This window comes from Colletotrichum scovillei (genome assembly GCF_011075155.1).
Source record: "Colletotrichum scovillei strain TJNH1 chromosome Unknown Contig00006, whole genome shotgun sequence".
Classification (NCBI taxonomy): domain Eukaryota; kingdom Fungi; phylum Ascomycota; class Sordariomycetes; order Glomerellales; family Glomerellaceae; genus Colletotrichum; species Colletotrichum scovillei.
In genome coordinates this window covers 4,613,652-4,637,858 of record NW_023336264.1, presented here as the reverse complement: position 1 = coordinate 4,637,858, position 24,207 = coordinate 4,613,652, and the positions used below count along the sequence as shown (strand labels likewise).

Sequence of the window (24,207 nt, the reverse complement as noted above, 5' to 3'; positions counted from 1 at the left end):
ACTGGTGACGAGCGATGGGCTTCAAATCAGTCAAAAGCGGTAATGAGAGAAAAGGATGAATCCAAGACTTTGTATGCACGAGTGTCGTTGAAGCGGTAGATTGTTGATGTAGACTGTTGATGTTGGAGACTGACGTTTAGCCAAGACTTTTGGGGGCCGTAACTACCTAACCCCCAATCCCGCCTTGCATAGTTAGACTCAGATCACTGGCTGCGGCCTGCGGCTAGGGCTGCGAGTACAATGTGCGGCGAGGTGTATGTGTTTCTGTACCTTGCATACCGTGAGCCAGTCCTCTTGGGTCTCGTCCTGACGTTGGGGGTTTGCATGAGTGCTGGCGAGTCAGGGGGGCTTTTCGGGTTGTGTTGCCGGTCACGACGTTGAGTCTCGGTGGCACATTGACGGGTGAGACAGACACACATGGCACAGAGACGAGTAGCTGGCAACGATGTTGGCCCGTGATCAAAAAAACTGTATTATTCCCAAGCATATTTTCTATCGAAGCTGACAGGCGAAGTGAATGGACTACATTTCTACAATGCGTGCTGTTGGGCCGGAGTTTCTTTTTTGTGGTTTCTCCAAGTCTATGATTTTTTTTTTTTATTCCCTTTTCTCTTTTTTTTCCGTTTCCTAGTCTCGAATTCCAAACGTTGTTGACGAATTGACCCTCTGAACAATGACCATGCTACATGTTGAGCAGGGCCTTGGCGCCGGGCTCGCTGCAGACGTACAGGACGTCGTGCGAGTCGGGGAAGCCGTTGAACTTTGTGGCGGAGCACTTTGTGTAGGCGCCCATGTCCTCAAAGTAGAGCCAGTCGCCGACGTCGAGCTCGTGCTCGAACGAGATGGTCTCGGTGATGCGGTCGATGCCGTCGCAGGTGGGGCCCCAGACGGAGTAGCGGATGCCATCGCCGTCCGGGCAGGCGTTGGCGGCGGCGGTGTCGTACATTGTGGCGGGGCCGGCGCGGAGGACCTTGGCGACGGGGTGCTGGTGGTCGAACATGATGCTGGAGAAGTTGCCGTAGAGGCCGTCGTTGACGTAGACCATGTAGCGCTTCTCGCCGAGGGACGGGTCGTCGACGGTGCGGCGGGCGATGATGTTGCAGGCGATGGTGAAGGCGGCCGAGACGTAGTAGCGGCCCGGCTCGGCGATGATGTTGACGTTGCTGCTGGCGGGGAAGTACTCGTCGAGGGCGCCGCGGAGGACGGCGGCCATGTCTTCGAACGTGTCGCCGCAGAAGCCGCCGCCGATGTCGAGCGTCTTCATCTCGAAGCCGTAGGCGCGCCCCTGCTCAAAGACTTCGTAGGCGTCGTAGACGGCCTTGTAGAAGGCCATGGGGTCGGAGGCGCCGGAGCCGACGTGGAAGCTGACGCCGACGACGTTGAGGCCGAGGTCCTTTGCGACGCCGAGGAGCTCGTTGGTGGCCTCCTTTGCGGCGCCGAACTTCATGCTCAGGCGGCACAGGCTCGACTCGTCGTCGGTCATGATGCGGAGGTACAGCTCGGCCTCGGGGAAGAGCTTGGCGATCTTGCGCAGCTCGTCGGCGTTGTCAAAGGTCATTTGCTTGACGCCCATGGCCTTGACGTGGCGGACGTACGAGTTGGTCTTGCAGGGCTGGGCGTAGATGATGCGCTCCGGGGCGGTGCCCATGCTGAGGACCTGGTCAATCTCCGTCTTGGAGGCGCAGTCGAAGCCGGTGCCGAGGGCAGCCAGGAGCTGCAGGACCTTGGGGTCGGGGTTGCACTTGACGGCTGCACTTGTTAGTCTGGTTTGATACGGAGGCATCCGGGAGACTCACCGTAAAAGGGCTTGACGCGGGGCAGGTTGAGCTTCCAGCGCATGTGCTGGCGGTAGACCTCGCCGAGATCACCGACGAAGAAGGTGTCTTCGTCGCCTGGTTCACAAATCTCATGGTCGATGCTCTCGACACGCTGGCGGAGAGCATCGCCAATCAGCTGCTTGGGGTTGATCACTCCATGTTTGACGGGGTGATCGGCAAAGTGCGATGTTTTGAGGATCGGTTGGTGGTAGGTACTAGCATAATTGATAGTAGCTGGTGCAAAGTGCTCGATCGCGGCTGTTGCCATAACCATATCCAAGCGGTTGACGGGGTGGTTGATGAAGAGAGGTGTGGGTTGGGTGGAGGGACGAATGATGGTCGATCTGTTTCGACGCGTGGGTTTGTCTATGCTGCCCCTGGGTGATGAAAAAGCTAGAACAACACGAGAGTTCTAGGGTGGTCGAAAGCGGTAGCAGACAGATCCCTCAGTGATCTGACGAGGTCTTCTCGACTCCCCCTCGGCGAGAGGAAGAGCTGCAGAGCCCGTCTTATGCGGCAGCTGGTTGGGGGTGGGGTTGGACGGGGGCGTCTGGTGAAGCAAACCGTCGAGAAGGAAGAACTCGAGCTTCTGCTTAGACGACTGCAGGCGGTGGAGGGGGGATGGCGTTGACAATGTGTCGAGTCTTTCGTACGCTGAAATCTTGGTCACTGACGAAGCTCACGGCCAGAGAAGCCGTGTTGGGCTGTGGTGCCTTTGAGTTGACCAAAGGCTAAGTCTGGCGGTGAAAGGGGTTGATCTTATAGATCTGGACAGACGATGCACTTGGTTAGCAAAGGGATTCCTTGTATGCGCGGTTTATGCGGTTGTGGTGGTTGTGGTGCTGAAAGGGGGAGATGCGGTTTGTTGTGAGAGCGATTTTATTTTGTGTGGTGGTTTTGCGTGTAGGTTTTTTCCATAGCTGGCGGTGCAAAAAGCCGGCGGTGCAAAAAAGCTGGCGATGACGATGCCATGTGATTGCTCGGGAAGATGCGCCGCCGCGCGGGATCCGTTCAAAACAGTCGGGACTTGACTCACCAAGTAGACAAAGAAACCGGACGGGAGGGTCGAAACCGAGGTGTCCAGACAGCTGTACCTGGATAACAATTGCAATGGTGCGAATAGCGGGAGCTGTTGCGTGGTGCGGGTTGACGATAAACCTTTGGGTTGGTGTCCCGGGAGGTAAGTGTGTGGCGGGGGGGGGACTGTTTTTTATTGCGACGGCCGTGGAGGTCCCGGAGCCTGGGAGGAGGGTTTCGTCTGTCTTCCTCAGGTTCTTTTTGGTACCTCTGAAGTGGAGCCGGGATGCGAGGTTGGCCACCCACAGCCCACGACTGTCAACAGCACAACCTGCCCACAAATTTTCAAAATTTTCCCTGCCCGGATGCTGCTGCGTACCTCGTACGTCGTCTGGTGTTCGAGTGCTGATGTAAGGCAAGGTACTTGACGGCAAGGTTCAAGGCGTCTCCATAATGATGCTCGCCCGCCAAGTACCCGTCGTACCCAGTTTCAATATCCGTCCCATTCAAACAAGTTGAAGCCTGAAGCCCAACAAACAACGGTCCGAAGAGTAGAGTCTCGAGCACAGCAGGTTCCGAATTGTACCCGGTCCAACTGTCCAGGGGAGCCGTCTCCATTGATCCCACCAAAGGTCCAGCCTCCAGACCAGAGTCTGGATACCTCTTCTTTGCCCATTCTTCAGCGTGAGGTCATGTATGGAGTACATCCCCCTCGCGGTGTCACCCCTGCAGCTCAGACACCGGAACATGCAGCGCGAGGCACCGCAGTGGATGTCCCTCTCCCAGCAGTCCCCAGGGCCATCGCTCTGCAGTGCTTCCATCGGGAAAACCTCCCAGTGTCTACGAAGCACAGATCCCAGCAGGCGTGGATGTGGAAGGCCTCAACTTGGAGGGTTGGCTATGGCTGGGAATTCCTCCACCATTACGAATTCGTTGCTTGCTGCTGCTGCTGCTGCTGCCGTCTTTGCTTGCTTGCAGCTCCATCTGCCATGCATCACGATTCACCGCAGCCCACCACCACCACCAACCAGCTGCTCTCCCCCGTGTTCCCAATTCCATATCCCATGTGCCAGACGGCCCAGTGCCTGTTTGACCGTCTCTGATATTCTTCTCTCTGTCAATCTCATGCAGGACCGTGTTGCAACTACCAAACTTGCGTCTAGCCACCACTGCCTCGCGTGCCCATCACGATCACGCAGACCCATCGGTAAATTTCCCAGACCGCAACTTTACGCGTTTTCCCAGTTCGAGAAGCACCAGTTTGGAGCCCTGGACATCAGTACATCAGTACTCCGTAGTCTCGCTGTCATCCTCGCGCCCGCCCGCCCCTCCGGTTCCATTTCCATTTCCCTTGCCCCAGCTTTCACTAGCTTTAGCCTTTTGACGCCTGCTGTCAACTTGACGGCCTAGTCTGCTAGTACCCGGTGTTTCTTCCAAGTTTCCCGAGACTTTGTAGACTCGGCGTTGGTTATCGTAGTTGTGGGTGTGATGGAGAACAATCAACCCTAACTGTCCGTTTCAGACGCCGCATCTCCACGACCAAGAGGACAACAGCACCAAGTTGGCAGCTGCTCGACAAAACGGAACACCTCGCCCGTGTTGGCAAAAGTAACGAGACCTGTCCCCAGTCCAGGCCGCCGTCTATGCCTCGCTTGGAAGAGGGCTGCTCATCTCCTTACTGAAGGGAAAGAAATTCCCTCAACGCAGTGTTCCACTCGGACAGTTGCCAGAATTAGCCTGATTCTTTCCCCCATGCCATGCCACTCGTCCAAAGCAGCACATGTACGGGCAGCCGGTTTAGCTTCTGTCACAAATCGCTGACTGTCGATGGCACTCTGTCTGTCACGCACCGTTCTCCCCAAACGGCCGCTCGCTTTGGACGAAATCATGGCAAAGACAGACTGCCGTCCAGCCGGCACAGCTTTAGGCCCAGAAGCATGTGCCTCTCCCACACCACATCGTAAATCTCACCGGCGCATAGTCACGGCACTGCTCTCCCGCCTCCTGCGTAGAATCCCCCTCCAAGTCCCAAGATGTCTCTGGGCTGCCTCCCGTTAAACATCCACTCGGGATGCCCCTCGGCGTGCCCAAGTCCCCAAGCCTTTCCACGAGCCGCAGCGCCAAAGTCGAACTTCAACCTTGCACATTGGCACAGAACCATGAGAAAAAACAATACAATTGTGGCGCTGTGCCTTGGGTGACGTATGCGGGGCATCCTCTCTCTTGTGAACCAATTGTATTCTCTCCCATTCTTCTCTCCTTTTTGTCCATTATACAATCCATAGTCCATCCCGAGCATCTCCCGTTTAGTCATTCTACTTTGCTGGCTTGTAATTGGCCGCACTTGATTGGCTCTCCGTCTCTCTGTCTCCCGCCGCATGCCAAACAAAGTGCTCGGCACTACGCAACATCGCCAACGTCGCATGTACTCTGCGCCTTAGTCCGACGATCCAAAGCTGAGGATGCCGGGTCTGATAGCACGAGCCTTCTCTTGAGCCGGTTATCCCGCTACACAACAGAGTTGTACACAGGCTACCCTGGCTCAAGATAGTTTCCTTTGTCTTGCGTTGTCTAGTGGTCTCCAAGCCATTGAGAGTGGCAGGAAGACGTATCGTATCTGAACGCGTCGGTAGGTGTCTAGACTAGAAGAAGAAAGGACAGACGAAAAAAACCTCATACAGTGGCTTCTATTCAGGAGGTGGGTATAATGTTACAACATGGGTGCTGTACAGATATGGTTACAGATTTGACCGGAAGGAATCCCCCTTTCTACGGTCTCTATGGTACAAACCGGTCGCGCACGACTCACTCGGAACCAATGTCCATCTCGTGAATCTTCCAGGTGCCGTCCACCCACGGGCGCTTCTCGCCCAGGAAGGCGACTCTCTCCTCCTCCTTGGCGAGGGCGTCGACAATGTACTTTTGCGCCACCTCGCGCACCTGGTCCTTGGAGACGTCGAGCAGCTGCTCGCGGCGCGTCTGCTTCATGTCCTCCGTGATGCCGGACGTGAACCGGCCCATGCCCTCCGAGTTGACCGACTGGGGCGCATCGACGCCCTGGAACACGGAGATCTTGGCCTCCTCGAGGTCGCGGTCCGCCCACGCCTTGTCCGCGGCCCAGCGGCCGGCGTTGCGCATGATGGAGAGCGTGTTCTGCGGGTTGGGGTCGCGGTACGAGTAGAACCCAAAGAGGCCGTCCAGTCCCCTCGAGTACGCCCCGCCGCCGTAGGCGCCGCCCTTTTCGCGGATCTCGTGGTGGAGGTGCTTGTGCGTGAGGAGCTGCGCCAGGATCTGCAGCGGCGCGCCGTCGGCATGCGTGTACGAGACGGTGGGCACCGCCAGCGAACCGTAATAGACCTGGTACGGCAGCGGGAAGAAGGACTTGATGTTCTTCTGCAGCGTCGCCGGCTGGGAGGTCGACGGCAGGGGCAGGTCCTTGGGAAGGGTCGACATGAAGCTAGTCAGGGCGTTGAGGTTGGCGCCCGTGCTCTCTGCCCCGCAGGTGAGCGCGGTGCGGAAGTTTCCACCGGCGAGCGCGATTTTCTGGATCTGCTTGAGCTTGTCAATGACGTCCGCCAGACCATCCGTTTCGGGACGATTGGCGAGCGACGTGACGAGCTTGACCTGCGAGAGGCCGCCAATCTGCTGTCTGAACCAGGCATTCCGCGTGAGCCCGGCTTCCGCGAACCCGCGGGCGTACTGGTGGCCGGATGAGGCAATATCGTTGACCACGCCGTCGGCAGACGCCTGGAGCAGCTGTCTGATGCGCAGGGCGGCCTCCGGGCTGTCGAAATCCGTGTCTTGCACGAGCTTGCGCAGAATGTCAAACATGACGGGGACGTTTCTGTCCAGCGCCATGCCCGTAAACATCAGCCCCTCGCTCGCCTGGTGGAAGTCGGTGGGCGAGGGCGTCGAGTGGTACCCGACAGACACGCCTCCCGTCTTGAGCTTGATCAGGTCCTCGAGCTGCTCCATGGACATGTCCTTGGTGCCGAGGCGCATGATGCTGTCGGAGAAGAGGGGGATCAACTCTCTGAGCTCGTCCGGCAGGTTCTCCAGGCTGTTGATGGCCCTGAAGTAGGTGAGGCCGTTGGTCGGGGCCTCGCGCCACTGGATCTTGACGCCGTCGGCCGTCTCGTCGCGCACAACCACGGGCTCCTTGCTTCGGGGGATATCCTTGACGTGGACCGTCGGCAGACAGCTCAGGTCTTCCGAGTTGGACTTGCCCTGCTCGACGAGGAGGTCCAGCTCGCGCTGCTCAAACTTCTTGCGGGCCGCCTCGTCGCCGCCGGCTTCCTCAGATGCCTGCTTAATCTTGGACGCCAGCCTCTCCTTCTCCTCGCGCGCGAGGTCTTCGCTAAACGTGGTTGACGGCGACATGGTGAAGGACAGGGTGTTGTCGTTCAGCAGGTACTTGTCAATGAGGCTTTCCAGGTACCCGCCCTTGGCGAGCGCGGTCTCAAAGGCTGAGATGGTGTCGTTCCACGCCAGCGAGTCAAAGGGGTCGACGCCCGTGAACCACTTGGGCTTGAGCCTGTGGAGCATCGACATGCCAAAGTTGGCCGTCTTGTGCTTCAGCGCCAGCTCCAGCTGGTGGAGAGATCCGTCAATCTTTGTTCTGTCGAACCCCTTTTGCCGGACTTCCTGGAGGATGCGCTGGACCTCGGCCTTGAGCTTGGGCACGTCGGCCTCCTGGACGCCGGTCAAGCCGATGGAGAAGATGCCCAGCTTGGCGGAGCTGTCGTAGCCGGCGTTGGGGCTAAAGTCTGTGCCGAGACCGGCCTCGATCAGCCCGCGATACAATGGAGACCCGTAGCCGTCCATCAACAGAGTAGAGAGCAGCGCCAGGGAAAAGGACTCGACAACGTCGGACGAGTCTCCCATGATCCACGAGACGGACGTCTTGTACTGCCTGTCGGGGTCCACCAGGGGGTCGAGGGGGCCCTTCACGGTGACCTCCCTAGGCCCAGAAGCCAGGTTGATCGGCTGGTGAATCGTCTTGTCCTCCTGTATCCTCTCGAACGCGCTGAGCTGGGCGTTGACCTCTTGCAGGTGGTCCGACAGGGGCATGTCTCCGTACGTGAACAGCTTCGCGTTGCTCGGGTGGTAGTGCTCCGCGTGGAACTTGCGCAGCTGCTCGTACGTCAGGTCGGTGATCCTTTGCGGGTCGCCGCCAGAGTTGTTGATATCGGGGAAGATGTGGTCCTGGAACCGAATGTAGAACAGGTAGCCGGCGTCCGACATCTGGCCCTTCATCTCGTTGTAGACGACGCCCTTGAAGACGAGGTCGCTCTCCTCGCCGTTGGCGGCCTGCGGGTTCTCCGGTCCAATGCGCCATCCCTCCTGGGTGTAATCAGACTCCTTGAGCAGAGGGTGCAGCGTCGCGTCCATGTACACCGACATGAGGTTCTTGAAGTCCTGGGAGTTGGTCGTCGCAAACGGGTAAAAGGTGTGGTCCGACGCCGTAAAGGCGTTCATGAAATTGGACAGCGTCCTCGGCAGCATCTTGAAGAAGGGATCGCGAATGGGGTATCTGAAAGGTCAGCAGAGCAAGGCATGTAGGTCACAGTGAACACACCTCTGACTGCCGCACAGCGTGGTATGCTCCAGGATATGGGGCACACCCGTGTCGTCGGGAGGGTTCGTCTTGAAGCCGATGGAGAAGACATTGTTGCTGTCGTCGCGGGCAATGTGTAGGTAGTCTGCGCCGGTCTTGTCGTGTTGCAGGTGAAGAGCCGTCAGTTCCAGCTCCGGCACGTGCTTCGTCCGCAGGAGTGTGAAGCCATGGAGCTTGTCGCCGGGCTTGGGGTACTGGGAGAGCTCGGTCACGGCTTTCTTGGCCGTGTTGACGGCGTTGCGCAGCATGTTGACGAGTGGGAGGTGTTTGTAGAGGATCAGAGCCTCATTCCGGAGGGAGAGGAAGACGGGGGCTTCGTTCTAAGAATGACTGGGCGGCCGTCGAGTACAACAGGAGCCACTGTGGAGCGGGAGGCGATTCGCAGCTTTCGGCTGGTTTCTGGCTGGAAATTTTTAGGCGTTGTCGGCGCTGGCCTGCCGCTATTCGTCATCACACAGGGCATGTGGGGACCGCATTCACCAAAACGCTCTCTGAGGCACTACCGGGTCAGTGGGCCTGGGTCTGCGTAACGCATTAACGAGCAGCTAACACGGTGCAACCGACAACAGCGACGCCGCCCGGTAGATTGGCACGTCGTCCGCTAGGCAAGTACCTCCATCGCCCTTTCTCCAGGTGCACTTTATTCTCCTCCCTTCCACGCCCGCCAACGGAAATTGGGAAATCGCGAATTCCAAAAGGCGACCAGTGGGATCGTGGGCAATTCGTTTTCTTACTGCGGACTCTGCCAGCATACCGGCATCTGAAGTGATTTTCCGTACTTGGACTTTTGCCGGCCCCAAGGTACTCGACGGGTAGGTACAAACGAGGCCTGCAGCAAGTCTCTCCTCCACCCGTTTTTCTCGAGTACAGTGGCATTTCTAATGCGCACGCCTGAACCACGCAGACCACGCTACCAACCTACCTACCACACCCTGAGGCACCTCACCCTAGCCCGTCGTTCCGTCCAACGTCGAAAATCTGCAAAGGAGGTCAATGAAGGGGAGAACGACGGCGAGAGCACACGAACCGACTGCTGGCTCCGAACATTGCGGTTGAGACTGCCGCGGGGAAACCAGGGACCCGACTCGACGCCCACGACGACTCGATTTTGCGACACCGACCCGCTCGATCGATCGAACACGGATGCGAATTCGTCGCCGACGACACGGGAGAAACACATACAACCGCTACCCCTCCTGCCCGCCGAGTAAATGCCCCTCAGCCAGGCCGACGCCGACATGTCCAACGGTCAAGATGGTCACGCCCACCCGCCGGCGTCCCTGAAGAAGGGGAAGCAGAAGAAGGCGGTCGACTCGAACGAGTCTGCAAAGCTACTCGCGCAACGCATCTCGCAGCTAGAGCAAGAATCAGCTGGAGAGAAGGATCAGGAAGCTGAGATTGGTGCGTACCGCCTCCCATCATGCCTTACCCCTCCTGAGGCCGGAGGGGCCGAGTCGCGCGTCTGGTCACTGGAGTATTCAAAGAGTTATGGTCACGATGATCACGGTCACGGCCATGGCCATGATCAGGCGGGAGTCTCTTTTGCTGGCGGTTCGTGGGTTCTATTTCTGCAGTGGCGGGGCTAACGGCAACAGAGCGCGAGGTCAAGCGTGCGAACCGCGATTTGGCCCAACAGGTGGCAAAGATGAGCGATCTGCAAAAGATTGAGCATCTCACCCGCCGGTCCAGCGAACTGCTAGCCGACATGCGCCGTGTGGAGCGCGAGAACCAGAAGAACAAGAAACGCGGAGACGCCCTGCAAAAGGAAAAGGATGCGAATCGCACCGAGCTCAGCAAGACGGTTGGCCTGAAGGAGAAGCTCGAGAAGCTCTGTCGCGAACTGCAGCGGGACAACAACAAGTACAAGGTTTGCGGCCCGTCATCAGCGGACGGGGCACGGCTGATATTGGGTATAGAACGAGAACAAGACCCTCCAGGACAACCTGAAGCACAACAGCTCTGCGTATGACGAGAAGCATGCGGCCCTGCTTGCCAAGCTGGAGGGGATCCAAGAAGAAAAGGACCATCCGCGGAAGCAGGTTGTGGACATGAGCGTCGACACCTTGTATGTCACTTGCCGTGGTTGTTGCGCTGGACTAACCCCCTGCAGATTCAAGAACCGGTTCAAGTCCTTTATTGAGCAGTACGAGTTGCGTGAGCTGCACTTCCACTCCACGATGCGCACCAAGGAGCTGGAGGTGCAATACAACATGGCGCGCTACGAACGAGAGAAGAAGCTCGCAGAGGCCGAGTCGACGAGAGCGCGGAATCTTCAGGCGCAGGTCCAGACCTTTACCAAGACGGAGACGGAGCTTCGGAATCAACTCAACGTCTACGTGGACAAGTTCAAGCAGGTATGACGCCTAACAAAAAGTTGCAGAGGTTTGGGCTGAGCTTTTGGCTGACAGATCAAGGTTGAGGACACGCTCAACAACAGCAACGACCTCTTTCTCACGTTTCGGAAGGAGATGGAGGACATGTCCAAGAAGACGAAGCGGCTGGAGAAGGAAAACGAGACGATGAAGCGCAAGCACGAGGCGACGAATGCCAACATCATCCGCATGGCCGAGGAGCGCGAGGACTGGCGCAAGAAGGCGGCCGAGGCGATCAAGAGAGCCGAGAAGCTTAGGAGCATCATCGAGCAGATGCAGCAGCAGGGCCGCAAGGTTCCGCCCGGAGCGGCGGCGACGCTGGAGAGTTGCTACTCGGACAGCAACGGCCACATGGACGGGGACGGCAGCGACTACTCGGACGAGGAGGAGGAGGGCGAGGAGGATCCGAGCGAGTTTGACGATGACACGGAGGAGGAGCCCCAGCCTGGAGAGCCAGAACCCCCCAGACCCTACGGTCCAGAGAGACCACCAGTACCCCAAGCTGCAACGAACGGCCACTAGGAATCCGGACAGAGCGTTTCGGGGGCTACACCGGTGGGGCCTGCGTTCGATGCCCAGTCCACCAGCGAGACGGCCGCCATCCTGCCCATGTGGCATCACAAGAAGAAGCACGTGTCCCTCAAGCAGAAGACTGGCCGTGTTCTTTCACGAGTCGGGCATTTCTGCCAGGCAAAGATGAATGCGCTGTTGTCGGTCTTCTCTTAGGACCGTTGTGCCCTCTATCCTTAGTCTGGCACTCATTGATGTCTCCCAATGGGTTTGGCTGGCACGAGGGGCATGGCCGTCATGATTTCTACGAGCAAACAAGCACAGGGGTTGAGATGATGATGGTCCTTGGCAAGCTCTGTCTAGATTAGCAGCGTTCGGCGTCTGTAGTGGTTCGGAATACAATCAATCTCCACGTGCTTTTGTTTGGCAGAGTTTACGGAGTCTAAGTACATAGTCTCGGGGACTGTACCCCAAAGTCAAACGTTGCGAGGCTCAAAGTTTATAAATGACGATGCATTCCGATACCTTGAAGGGGTGACGTCGATCTCCAGGGGTCTCGCCAGAGGCTAAGCCACAGTTGGTCAGCAACCTGGCGAGAGGTCTGCAATTTCCCCGGATCCACAAAGTCAATCCCACCCAAAGGTGCCTTGGGGGTGCCTTATCCGTTTGGAGAATGTGCGATAAGGGGCCACCAGCCACAGACAGTGCCGACGCACGTGCCATGGCCCATGGACCTTGACAATCCGAAAGTCCACTGCACTGGGCTTGCATCAGCACCCGCACCCGCACCCGCAGCTGCAGCGAACCCCAAGGGCCCCAAGGGAGTGCCACCCTGACTGCCTGCGCCTGCGCCTGCGCCCGCCTGCTGCAACCAGCGGAATGTTGAGCCCAACTTTTGACAGCTGAGGTGAGGCTGCCTTTTGTTTCCGGCGCACTTGAAACCAACCGTTACTCGCCCAATCCACGTCCCATGGCTCCCTTCGCCTCTGGACTTTTCTTCACCTGATTTTCCATCGCCAGCAATTCGACAACGAGGGCCTCGACATTCTGCCCTTTTTGCTTGCACCCCAGGTCGAGGCCGCGCTGATCGTTTGAAAATCCACTTCCTTCCCTTTGGTTCCCTTCTTGATGCCCGCGACGTCATCCCTCGAGACCCTGCAGCAGCCATCATCACCATGGCCTTCTTGGAGGACCCGCGGCTGCGCCAGCGATGGAACCAAATCTCCCACAACGCCGGCGAGGTGACGGAGAACGCCGCCGCCGGCATCTGGAGCTTCCAGCACCACTACATAGAACGCCGCCGCCGGCATCTGGAGCTTCCAGCACCACTACATCAACCCGTGTCTCGCCTCCCTCGCCGCCTCTCTGGAGCAATGCGCCAACCCGTGCCTCGGCGACCGCGAGGAGCGGGCGAGGAGGCGACGGGAACGAGATCGCGCGGGTGGGAGGGCCGAATACAGCTTCGACTTTTACGACGACTGGTACGCCGAGGACCAGGACGGCGGGTTCCTGGGCGGCTGGGGCAACGACGACTGGGACCGCCTGCTCGCGGGCACGGGGTCGCAGCAGAAGAACAACACGGGGGGCGGCGATGTGCAGCAGGATCAACCGAAACGAAAACGCGGCATGAGCTACGGCACGCGGGGCAGAGGGAGCAAGGCGCTCGAGTCCGATCCGACGGTGATCCCCAGCACGCAGCCCATTGGGTTCCTGGGCAAGCTGCCGTGGAAGCTGGGCAAGACGCTCCGCTACAAGCCGAGCGCGGCGGACCTGCAGGATCACCCGCGGCAGCACGGCGAGATGGGCATGGGCGAGACGGAGCCGCTGCTTGCGCACGATTCCGACGACGACGATGATAACGACGGCCACGACGTCTTCCAGAGCCGGACCGCCAAGACTAGAAATCGCAGCGGGACGACGGGGTCCGGGGTGTCGTCGGATTCGTACCGGTCACGAGGCGACTTGTTCCCCAGCGACGGCGAGGGCGAGGAGGACGCCGTGCCGTTTGACGACGAGTTCATGGTCCTGGACAAGGTCCGGGACGACCGCAGCAGCAGCAGGACTAAGGCGAGCAAGGGCAAGCGGCGGGCCGACGGACGGCCCATATCGCGGACGGTGTCGAGGGCGACGATCGATTCTAGCCACTCCGTGCTCAGTCCCAGCGTGCGGCGGAGCTCGACGAGCGGGCCCACGACGCCGGATACGCCCGTCGCGCCGTCCATGGAGGCCTCGATGGAGGAGCTGCAGAGGGAAGAGGAGCGCATCAGGAGGGAGGAGGACGACGAGGTCGAACGCAAGCGGCAGGCGGCGCTGCAGCTTGCGTCGGAACGGGGACTGCACGATGCCGGGGAGGAGCCAGCGTCCGAGGAGCGGGCAGCGTCCGAAGTGGACTACGCCAAAAGTGACGAGGTGGACTACGTGTCAGACGCTCCGAGTCAAAGATCGCCGCCGAGGTCTACGCACGGCGACGACGCGCCCGTCATTCGGTCCACCACGCAAGAGCAGTACATACGGACAGAAGAATTCGTCCCGGCGCGTCTACCGAGCTTTCGATAGGCCAGAGTGCCCAGGGGACGTGTACCACGTGGGTTTTATTGTATACTAGTTGGGCGACGCCAACGATAATCATGTCATAACGATACCAATGCAGGGAGATGAGGGCAGCATTCAATAGAAGCGGTGCATGGCGCGGCGCACTCAGGTTGACTTTTTCCTTCGTGACCTGATAGCCCGTGTGAAGAACGTTTGTCCACGACGGAAGGACGGTCGGACGGGGGACGGGGCAGAGAATGGCCGACTCACATGCCGCTGTGGTTGCCCGTTTCAGGCCGCTCCGGGGCTTGGGGTTCGGGGTCACGGGCGGGCGAGCTGCTGTCCCAACAAGGCAATTGCCTCGGTGTGAATTCCCCGCAAAGAGCTCCCCCCAATCGCCCCCAACCCCACACTCTTCACCCCGGATTTACCTAGGTGCTTCGGCACGACCTCGACGACTAGCTCAAGCGTGTCATTGAGCTCCCTTTTATTCCCAACCTCTTGGCCTTTTGTTGCGTTTTTTAAATTGTACATCACTCTGCGCTTCTTCTGTCCATCGTCACACATTGGGAATATACCAGACCAAGGACGACGACCAACACGCCAAGACCAGTGTAAGACAGACACCAGACAAGATGGCACCCTCCGGCCCCATCACAACACCCATAACCCAGCTGCTGGGCATCCAGCACCCGATCCTCCTCGCCGGCATGGCCCGCACCTCGGGCGGCCCCCTGGCAGCGGCCGTCTCCAACGCCGGCGGGCTAGGCGTCATCGGCGGCTTCCAGTACACACCCGACCAGCTCCGCGAGATCATCGCCGAGATGAAGGCGAATTTCAAGGCCCCCGACCTGCCGTTCGGCGTCGACCTCGCGCTGCCGCAGGTCGGCGGGAACGCGCGCAAGACGAACCACGATTACACGGGCGGCAAGCTCGACGAGCTCATCGACATTACGATTGCGTCTGGCGCGCGGTTGTTTGTTAGCGCGGTGGGGGTCCCCCCCAAAGAAGTGATTGAGAGGCTGCACGCGGCGGGAATTTATGTCATGAACATGGTCGGGCACCCGAAGCACGCCGTGAAGGCCCTGGATCTGGGCGTCGACATCATCTGCGCGCAGGGCGGCGAAGGGGGCGGACACACGGGCGACGTGGCGAACTCGGTGCTCATCCCCGCGGTGGTGGACGTCGCGAGGCGGTACAAGCCGCCCATGCTCAAGGGTTCCACGGCGCTGGTGATCGCCGCGGGCGGGATGTACAACGGCCGCAGCCTCGCGAGCTCGCTGATGCAGGGGGCCGTGGGCGTGTGGGTCGGCACGCGATTCGTGGCGAGCGTCGAGGCCGGATGCAGCCAGGAGCACAAGGAGGAGGTGGTGTCGTGCGGGTTCGAGGGGACGGAGAGGACGCTGGTGATTAGCGGGCGGCCGTTGCGGATGAAGACGAACGAGTATATCCGCGGGTGGCACGCGCGGCCGGAGGAGATTAAGCGGTTGACGGAGGGCGGGACGGTGCCGATTGAGTACGACTTCGAGCAGGGGAGGGAGGATATCGAGATTCCGCATCTGATGGGGCAGGTTGCGGGCGCGATTGATCGGATTCAGCCGGCGGGGGAGATTGTGGAGGAGATGGTCAAGGAGGCGGCGGAGCAGTTGAGGCTTGGGGAGGTTTATCTGGGCGGACGGAGTAAGCTTTGAGGGTTTGTAGGATGGTGTACGTGTGTAGAATTAAGAAGATTGACTACATTGAAATGGGTATTGTGATATCGTGTCGATGGATCATTACGCTTCGTCCTCCGTCTCCGTTGTTGTCTCTGCCTCTGGAGCTCAGATGAACTCCCCTACGCGAATCTGCGTGTGGCCCCACCCCTCGGCCAGCTCTCTCACCTCCTCCCCTATCCTTTCCGCCTCCTCCTTCGAGTACCCAAGCCGCAGCTGAACCTCCTCGGGCGTACACAACTCCCGGATCTCAGGAAGCGGCGCAGGAACCCTGCTGCCCGTCTTCGTTCCACTCAACACCAACGTCAAAGTCTCCAACCCACTCCGGTACCGACACTTCAGCCACGAACCCGGATCCCGAAACGGCTCCTCGCACACGACAATGACATGCCGCGCCCCACGAACAGGGAACCCGCCGCCGCCCTTGCCCTCCACGACAGCGATGCTGTCCCTTAAGAAGTCGATGTAGATCCGCCTGTCACCCCAGGTGTTTAGCCGGACGAGGGTATACCGCCGCAGGGCCTCGTACCGCGCCTCACGGTTCACTGCAAGTAAAGCTGGATTCGGCGCGTGTGTTGCGAGGAGCGTCCGCGGGTGGTCGCAGGCGTGCTGCCAGATTTTGAGGCGGAGCTCGGCTGGCAAGCGGGAGAAGGGGTGGAAGGTGTGTTCGGGCCCGTGTACCTGGAGGCGCAGGCCCTCGAGGTGGTTGGAAATGCTCGCGGTTGTGCGGTGGGCTTCGGTTGTGAGGACGGAGGTTATTGTTTGGGTGAAGTGGGCGAGGAAGACGAAGGGGAGGAAGGGGAGGGGCATCTCGCAGGTGGGACGGCTTGTTGCCTCCCGTTTGAGCTTTTGAGCGAGAGACATTATGAATCGGGGTGCGGGTTTGCCGTGAAGTTGCTATTTGTATGATGGAATAGGGGCTCTGATGTTTCCGACCTCCTATTTTCGTACGTGGTCCTCGCGGCGGGTCGTCAGCGCGAAAAGGGGCGGGCCTTCTCCTTAAGACTCGTCAGTCCGGCAGACCAAACTTCAATGGCTAGCGGGAATGTCGACGGGCGGGTAGAGAGATGGCCGACTTTGTCTAGAAAGCGATCCGGTGGCTTTGTTGATGAACCCGGGGCTGCGGTGCTGCCGGCGCGGAATCAAGCCACCAAAAGAATAGCCAAACGGCGATACGCTGCTTTGGCGGGTTCCGGTCTAGATTTGGGCACCCGGTCGTCGTCGTTCCGCGGAAACTGTGGGAGCGAGTGGCTGGTGGGCTGTTCTTTGCATCAAGTATGTCCAGACGAAGTTAGTGCCGGAGGCTGGTGGGCGGGCTGTTTCTTTGTTCTGGTGGAGAGGGTCACTAGATGTGCGGCAGAGATTTTGGAATCTTTGGTCGAAGGATGAGGCGCGCGCGCTGAGGAGCGATACCGAGGTGATGAGTCCTATTTGTATTCTCAGTTGACTTGGTGGTGTTGCGGTGTCTCGGATAGGATAGATGGATCGATCTGATCTGGGCACTTACACGGCGAGGCGCGGAAGGCGTGGTTACACGTCAACTCACGCCATCACTGTGGCGTTCCCGATGTCTGCTCCGATGTATGGGATTCTCGTACTTTGCCTGCGTCCGGCATGAAAGGTCCGTCGCAGAACAGCCGCCATCCTGAAGAACTCCGGCGTGGTAACCCTGTATTCGATGACCACCATGGGCTTCTGGGTGAGGTGGAGGGGCTCGCTTGCCTGGATGGCAAAGGTCACGCCAAAGAAACGTCAGACTGTCTGAGACATTCCTGTTTCGCCGTTGCAGCTGACTGGATTTCGGTGGTTGGCAAACTGGGAGCGTCGACCCCAGGGAGCGGTTCAAACGGCCTGTATCTGAGTCACCCGAGACAGGGCCAGCATCATCGGCATTCCAGTCCCACGACACATGGCGATTCCAAAGCTTGGCTGTTCGAGACATGGGTGCCGGGGTGAATCTTCGATTTGATGCTACGAAGCATGTGAAGGCGTGGATTCCCAAGGCGAGTTTGGGACTGTGGGACTTGGTTCTGGTCTGAAAAGGGGCAGATGTGCTCGTAGGTGACTGAATTGTATTGCAGTCTCTTGGACGCCTTGGTGTGGACAGATATGCTTCCCCGATCTTCCGTCAGATGGCAGGATGCTCTGATGATCCACCGTCCGACGTTGTTGGACGCACCGCACATCTTCAACTCGTCCAATAGTCGGAATCCCCGTGATCTACTTGGAATTTGGTTTCCAAGTGACGACGACCAAACCGGAGGCCTGTATTTCAGACTTGGACTCTGGAGATGCCCACGCAGACTAGCGAGAACGAGACGCAGAATAGGGGCATTAGGATTGCACCCACCTAGGCCCCCAAAAAGCTATACCATCTTTGACCGTTCCAGTAGACAATTTCTCCATCTTGCGTTGGTTTCCTTCTTGCTCTGGGCTCTGGCCACGAGACGTACGAAAGATCCAGCTGCAAGGGGTTCGGCCGAGGCTCCCACGTATATCCCACGAGAATTCCATCGACTTCTCCTCTGTAGAGACTAAGTCTCTTATTAAGATGTTCGAGGACGCCTTGTTCTCTGTTGATGATGGCTCTGTGGGCTACGACTTGCTGAAGATCTATGTTGTGTCTGTTGATCGAAGGACCAAAAGTCTCCGCGGTATCACCACTCGGCTCTGCTTGGCCATGTTTCTGGCTTATTCGTAAGCAGAATATCTAAAGAACGCCTGATGGTCCAAAGTGGGTGTGCCTTGTGATGGCGAAGATACTCCCACATCTTTGCCGAGAGATAGGACCCAAGAAGCTATAGACATTGTGACAACCATGGTTGCCAAGCATACGCGGTGTCTCTTGACAAACGACATTGCCAACCTTGACTTGTAGAGAGGACGTTTGGGTTTGGTCCCGGCGACTGAAGTAGACACGATCATAGGAGACGGGCATCCCACGTTGAATAGGGGCCAAGTGACTCGTTCCTTCCTTCTGCCTACGTCCCTCCTTCCTCTTCAACACGCAGCCCAACCCTCTCGCTTATAAAATCCACCAGCGGCATCGGAATCTCTTCCATCTTTTCTCTCCGCCACAGAGGATATTCAGTGATCCATCTTCGTTACAAGACCTGCCACCTTTGTCCCAGCAAAACTAATCGTTCAAATCCCTACCGCTCCAAATCCACCGCTCCAAATCATCACCATGTCTGTCACCAGCGGCACGTCCAGCAGGCCTCTGATCCGCAAGCCGGCCCCTCATGAGGCCGTCTTCTGTAGCGTCTGCAACAGAAGGTTCCCCAGCTTCGAGGAGCTGATGGGACACAAGCGCATGGCGATGCTGACCGAGGGAACCCACATCCACTGCGCCGTGTGCACCCGCGACTTCAACAGCCAGGACGCCCTGAACAAGCATCTTCTGGAGGTGAGTGCGACCGGATCTCCAGCTTGAACATGGACTGACGACAACAGGCACACCCTCAGGAGCAGAACCTCACCTGCCCCGGCTGTCAGACAAAGTTTGTCCGGTTGGCCGGATGGATGAGACACCTCGAGCATGACGACTGCCCGGGAATTCGCCGCGCAGACGTCGATCAGAACCGCGCGAAGAAGCTCACCTTTTCCCATGAGCTCGAGAAGCGCAGCGGCTCCCAGTTCGGAGACTACTTCCCCGTGTCCCACCCCAGCGTCCAGTCCGCCTTCGAGGCGCAGTCCAGCCTCGATGCCATGTCCACTGTTGATGCACAGTCCGATTTCGACGACAAGGCCTACATGGCTCATCCGACCTTCTTCAAGCCCCAGGACTTTCCCAATCTGAAGGAGGTCACCGAGAGCCTGGAGAACATCCAGCAATCGGACGATGGCAAGAAGACGGCAGTGGACGACGTGAACAATCCGTCTCACCGGCTCTTCGACCCCAGAAAGTACTACAACACCCTCACGCGCAAGTACAAGTGTCCTCAGCCGTCCTGCAAGTTCGTGGCCCCTTTCCTACACGCATGGCAAGATACTGACACCAGAACAGGAAGACATTCCCTAGCAGCAGCGCCCTCATCACCCACATGAAGTCGGCGGCCTCGCACTACAACGCCAAGCTGCAGTGCCCCGGCTGTCTGCGCTACTTCAGGGATGCGTCGTCCCTAACCGCCCACTCCGAGTCGGAGTCGACCCGATGCAGCATCCGCAAGTCCGAAAACTACCGCTCCTACCTTGATCAGCTCACCGGAGGCATGGCGGACCTCGGTACCAAGCACGAGGACGGCACCGTTAAGTATGAGGTCAGCACGGAGGCCGTCGTCAAGTTCGCTCCGTCTCGGATGGCCAGAACGGCTACGGAGGATTACATGGCACAGCAGGAGGCCGATCGTCAGGAGGACTGGGCTCGCAAGAACATCGTCTGGTAAAAGCTATGGGGGGGATGTCATCAGCGAGTGGTAGCGAAGCAGTTCAGGTATCCAAGTAGAAGAATCGAACCCAAGAGTCTAGCGGGCAAGAAGCTCAGGAGGTGTCGTTGCAAGACCGTGCCAACTTCCCCACACTGTATGCCCCGCCAACACTTTACGCGCCATCCCACCAAGACGCGCTCGTCGCGTCCCACCTAAATGTTCCGTCGTCAAACTTCCCGGCGCTCAACTCTACGGCACATACAACAGCAGCAGAAACAATGGCGGAAGCGGAATTGAAGGAGTTCTTCACCTCGGGAGACAAGGCTCTTGAGCCTGATGTTCTCACCGAGCTGCAGTCCCTATTGCGCCTGCACGACCTGTCCGCCGAGGACCTCTTTTACAAATGGGAGTCCTTCTGCATCAAGATGGACATGGACGCCATGAATCCCGACATTGTGCACGTGCGAAACTTCAAAAAGGATATCCAAGACGCACTGGAGAAGAGCAACCGACAGCAGACGCACATCAAGACGGAGAAGCGCAGTCACGGCACCCCGCGAGCCGGCAGGGGCGGCGGCGACGTCTTTGGCATGCTGGATGGACTGGTGCCCAGCACGCCGGCGTCAGGGAGGCTGAACAAGCCGAGCAGTCTGCGCAAGAAGACGCACGAGACGCCGACGATGTCGCGGGTCAAGGCCGAGATCCCCTCGAGCTCGCCGGACTACAAGGGCGCCTCCAAGATGGAGGAGCAGCTCAACGCAATGTCACTGTAGGAATGCAGGCCCTACCCTTCACACAGACACTGACGATGGCAGACCCAGCTCATTCAACGATCGACAGAACGCCGGCGAGACGGTGGAAGTGCTCAACGACCATCTCGACGCTCCCGAGCCGCCGATTTGCCCGTACCCCGAACCCCGCATCAAGTTGACGGCGGCGTCAGACCAGAAGAAGCTGGCGTACAAGCCCCTGGCGATGAAGCTGTCAGAGGCGTCCGAGATCCTCGACGACAGGATAGACGAGTTCATGCACATCATCCAGGACTACCACAAGCTGGACTTTTCGGAGTTCGGCAACGCGGCGAGCCAGAGCACGACAGAGGTGATTGCCGTGGGACGCATCGCCTCGGATGCGCCAGAGGGCAAGCTGAACGCGGCGTCGCTGGTGCTGGAGATGTCGAGGCGGGTGGGTGGTGGTCTGCGGGCGCCCCTGAACATGCGCAACAAGGGGTACAGCTTCTTTCCCGGCCAAATTGTGGCACTCAGGGGCATCAACACCTCGGGCAACGAGTTTGTCGTGGAGGATGTGCTCGAGGTGCCTCTGCTGCCGAATGCCGCGTCGACGCCGGCCGCACTGGCTGCGCACCGCGAGAAGCTGCGAGGCGACCCGGACGCCATGGACACTGACTCGGACCCTGCGCCCCTCAACATTCTCTACGCCTCCGGTCCGTACACGGCGGACGACAACCTCGACTTTGAGCCGCTGCACGCCCTCTGCGACCAAGCCGCCGACACGTACGCGGATGCGCTGGTGCTGACGGGGCCGTTCATCGACAGCGAGCACCCTCTGATCGCGATGGGCGACTTTGACCTCCCCGAAGAAGCCGTCATCGAGCCGGACACGGCCACCATGTCGACCGTCTTCAAGTACATGTTCTCCCCGGCCCTGAACCGCCTCGTGTCCGCCAACCCCAGCATCACCATCCTCCTCGTCCCCTCGGTGCGCGACGTCATCGACAAGCACGTCTCGTGGCCGCAAGACTCGGTCCTGAAGAAGGAGCTCGGCCTCCCCAAGACGGCGAGGATCGTCACCAACCCGATGACGCTGTCCGTCAACGAGATGGTCATGGGCATCTCGTCGCAGGATGTGCTCTGGCAGCTGCGGCACGAGGAGCTCGTCGGCGGCCGCCCCGCGGATCCGTCGTTGCTGTCGAGGCTTAGCAGGTACCTGTTGGAGCAGAGGCACTTTTTCCCGCTCTTCCCGCCGACGGACCGCCAGAAGCTGCCCAAGACGGGGACCGAGGAGGGCATCCCGCCCGGTGCCATGCTGGATCTTAGTTATTTGAAGCTGGGCGAGATGGTCAACGTTCGCCCGGATGTGCTGGTGGCGCCCAGCTTCTTGCCTCCGTTTGCCAAGGTGAGTCTGTCGACTGTATACTGTGGGACCATACTGACAATGTTAGGTCGTCGAGAGCGTCCTCGTGATCAACCCGGGCTACCTCTCGAAGAGACGCGGCGCCGGCACGTACGCCCGCCTGACGCTGTTCCCTCCCAAGGCCGACGTGGGCCAGTCCGCGGCCATGGTGAGCCACGGCGTGTTTGAGCGCGCGAGGGTGGAGATTAAGAAGATTTGAAGCGCACCTCTATGACGTTTACGATGGCAAAGGGTTTTCTTTCAGGGCCTCGGAGTTTGGTTGGGAGGGTATATTCAGCATGCGCTCGTAGTGAGCCTGGTTAGGATACGCTTCTTAATACATTTTGCAATGACGACCACTGCCTTTTTCTTCTTCGGTGATATTATCTAGAGTCCACGCGCCTCCGCTTGTCGCTGTCGTAGCGCTCTCTCTCGCGTGACGGGCTGCGCTTCCGCCGGTCCCTGTAGTCGTCTCGCGAGTCGCGGCGCGGCGACCTTGACCTCGACCGATCGCGACGGCGGTAGTCGTCCCTGTCTCTGCGCCGGTCGTCTCTGTCGCCCCCGCGCCGGTCATCATCGCGATACCTATCACGATCACCTCTGCCACCACCTGAAGGCGCCTTGCGGTCACCCAAGGGAATGGCGTTGGCACCGTTGACCTCGCGGTCATTATCCGGCCGGAACCGCTCGTCCACATCCCTATCGAATCCACCTCTCCTCCGGTCACTACCACCCCCGCCACGCCGGTCATCAAACTCGCCCCATCGTCCCGTATCCTCGCTCTTGAGATCCTTGTACTTCGTCCCGCCCTTGCGTCCAAGCTTCGTCATGTCGCGCTTCTGGAGGTACTCCGGCAGCGCGCTGCGGTCCTTGACATCATCCGCGATCCGCATGCCCATGAGATCGCGCTTGTCGAGCCCGTACGCCTTGGCCTCCTCGCTGTAGAACGCGCCCTTGTGGTAGTACTTTTGCAGATACGACATCTTGCCCTTGGCGTCCTTCTCGTCCTGCTGCGCGGCGATCTTGTCCGCGTCCTCGGCGTCGCGCTCCTCCTGCGTGAGGTTCTGCCGCCTCTCGCGCTCGGCGTACTCGGCCTCCTGCTCGGCGATGCGGTCGCGCTCGCGCTTGACGCGTTTGAGCTCGCGGAGGCGCCAGGCGGCGAGTTCGGCCTCCGGGTCGAGGTCGTCTGTCGTGTCGACGTCGGAGCCCGAGGCCTCGTCGTCGTCCCAGTGCTTCTTGCCGGCGGCGCGGGCGGCGAGGTCCTTTGCGATTTGTTCTTCGACGAGGGCGTCGGCGGCGGCTTTGCGGCGGGCTTCTTCTTCTGCCTGGCGCGTCTCGTCGTCTTTGGTGGACGGCTGTCCTTTGGTGGCTGCCGCTGCTGCGTTGCGCTGGTTCTTTGGAATGAATTTGGGTCGGATCATGAGGCGGCGGGGGGCTTCTTCTTCGCTGCTGCTTTCCTCCTCGCTGGAGCTCTCTTCGTCGCCTTCGTCATCATCTTCTCCCTCTTCTTCCTCCTCTTCCGTGACGAAACCCTCTTCCGCGGCGAGTCGCTCCGCCTTTTCGCGTGCTATCCTCTGATTCTCCTTGTCCTGCGCCTCGCGCCTCCGTTCGTCGAGGTTGACTTTGCTGAGGTTGCTGGCGATCTTGGCGGCGCTCGATGCCTTTGGCGGCGGCTTGATCGCGCGGGCCTTGGTGTCGTCGTCCTTCGCGGTGGTGTTCTCGTCATCGCTCGCGTCCGAGTCTGATGAGTCCTCTTGGGGGACGGCCTTGCCGGGGAAGTAGCGTCCCGGCTTGACCGGGTTCGCAGTCATGCGCTTGGGTGGCATATTGTGGTTTGTGTGGATGTCGTGGACGGTGAATTGGATGACGTCCGGCAGAAAATCGAGGCTGCAAGGTACGGCACCTCAGGTCCCCTGGCGGATTGACGGAACTGCACAAGTGTTTCCCCGCTGGGTGGCCCTGTAAGTTTAGCGTTTTTAGTGGACCTGGCGGTGTCGCAGAGCTTTCGGCCCCTCCAAGACGTCCAAGGAGGCTTAACAAAGATGGGCACGCACTTTGCGTCGAGGCTTTGAAAACTTTCAAGGACCTGCATGCAGAATGGTCATCATTGGGTATCTATCATGAGTCTCA

General features: G+C 59.1%; 9 protein-coding genes across 9 annotated transcripts; 5 read left to right on the top strand and 4 right to left on the bottom strand.

Annotated features, from left to right (window-relative positions):
• Positions 1-4: 4 nt before the first annotated feature.
• HER10_EVM0010809 (ornithine decarboxylase) lies at positions 5-2,976 on the bottom strand. The gene is made up of 2 exons (XM_035483131.1): positions 1,797-2,976; positions 5-1,749 (listed from the first exon to the last, which is right to left on the bottom strand). Exons 1-2 carry the CDS (start codon positions 2,089-2,091, stop codon positions 683-685), a joined length of 1,362 nt encoding a protein of 453 aa, XP_035333293.1. The 5' UTR covers positions 2,092-2,976; the 3' UTR covers positions 5-682.
• Positions 2,977-5,016: 2,040 nt separating this feature from the next.
• Positions 5,017-8,830, bottom strand: HER10_EVM0000450 (peptidase M16C associated). The gene is made up of 2 exons (XM_035470233.1): positions 8,413-8,830; positions 5,017-8,367 (listed from the first exon to the last, which is right to left on the bottom strand). Exons 1-2 carry the CDS (start codon positions 8,697-8,699, stop codon positions 5,640-5,642), a joined length of 3,015 nt encoding a protein of 1,004 aa, XP_035332037.1. The 5' UTR covers positions 8,700-8,830; the 3' UTR covers positions 5,017-5,639.
• A 289-nt stretch (positions 8,831-9,119) lies between these two features.
• Positions 9,120-11,705, top strand: HER10_EVM0005311 (myosin-like coiled-coil protein). The gene is made up of 5 exons (XM_035482978.1): positions 9,120-9,852; positions 10,047-10,318; positions 10,368-10,516; positions 10,562-10,805; positions 10,860-11,705. The coding sequence occupies exons 1-5, from the start codon at positions 9,663-9,665 to the stop codon at positions 11,343-11,345; spliced, it is 1,341 nt and encodes a 446-aa protein (XP_035332605.1). The 5' UTR covers positions 9,120-9,662; the 3' UTR covers positions 11,346-11,705.
• An 803-nt stretch (positions 11,706-12,508) lies between these two features.
• On the top strand, positions 12,509-13,889 carry HER10_EVM0004817 (uncharacterized protein; the record flags this gene model as incomplete). Its single annotated transcript, XM_035474449.1, has 2 exons — positions 12,509-12,673; positions 12,705-13,889. The coding sequence occupies 2 exons, from the start codon at positions 12,509-12,511 to the stop codon at positions 13,887-13,889; spliced, it is 1,350 nt and encodes a 449-aa protein (XP_035332540.1).
• A 611-nt stretch (positions 13,890-14,500) lies between these two features.
• Positions 14,501-15,556, top strand: HER10_EVM0000469 (putative 2-nitropropane dioxygenase; the record flags this gene model as incomplete). Its single annotated transcript, XM_035470249.1, has 1 exon — positions 14,501-15,556. One exon carries the CDS (start codon positions 14,501-14,503, stop codon positions 15,554-15,556), a length of 1,056 nt encoding a protein of 351 aa, XP_035332041.1.
• A 12-nt stretch (positions 15,557-15,568) lies between these two features.
• On the bottom strand, positions 15,569-17,241 carry HER10_EVM0009832 (uncharacterized protein). Its single transcript, XM_035479305.1, has one exon. It carries the CDS (start codon positions 16,439-16,441, stop codon positions 15,686-15,688), a length of 756 nt encoding a protein of 251 aa, XP_035333156.1. The 5' UTR covers positions 16,442-17,241; the 3' UTR covers positions 15,569-15,685.
• Positions 17,242-18,764: 1,523 nt separating this feature from the next.
• On the top strand, positions 18,765-19,962 carry HER10_EVM0012323 (C2H2 type zinc finger containing protein; the record flags this gene model as incomplete). The annotated part of the gene is made up of 3 exons (XM_035481720.1): positions 18,765-18,983; positions 19,031-19,533; positions 19,584-19,962. 3 exons carry the CDS (start codon positions 18,765-18,767, stop codon positions 19,960-19,962), a joined length of 1,101 nt encoding a protein of 366 aa, XP_035333495.1.
• A 219-nt stretch (positions 19,963-20,181) lies between these two features.
• HER10_EVM0006865 (DNA polymerase alpha/epsilon subunit B) lies at positions 20,182-23,926 on the top strand. Its single transcript, XM_035476438.1, has 3 exons — positions 20,182-20,713; positions 20,760-22,080; positions 22,127-23,926. Exons 1-3 carry the CDS (start codon positions 20,223-20,225, stop codon positions 22,295-22,297), a joined length of 1,983 nt encoding a protein of 660 aa, XP_035332809.1. The 5' UTR covers positions 20,182-20,222; the 3' UTR covers positions 22,298-23,926.
• HER10_EVM0006159 (micro-fibrillar-associated protein 1) lies at positions 22,412-23,903 on the bottom strand (the record flags this gene model as incomplete). Its single annotated transcript, XM_035475752.1, has 2 exons — positions 22,412-22,539; positions 22,670-23,903. The coding sequence occupies 2 exons, from the start codon at positions 23,901-23,903 to the stop codon at positions 22,412-22,414; spliced, it is 1,362 nt and encodes a 453-aa protein (XP_035332734.1).
• Positions 23,927-24,207: the final 281 nt, after the last annotated feature.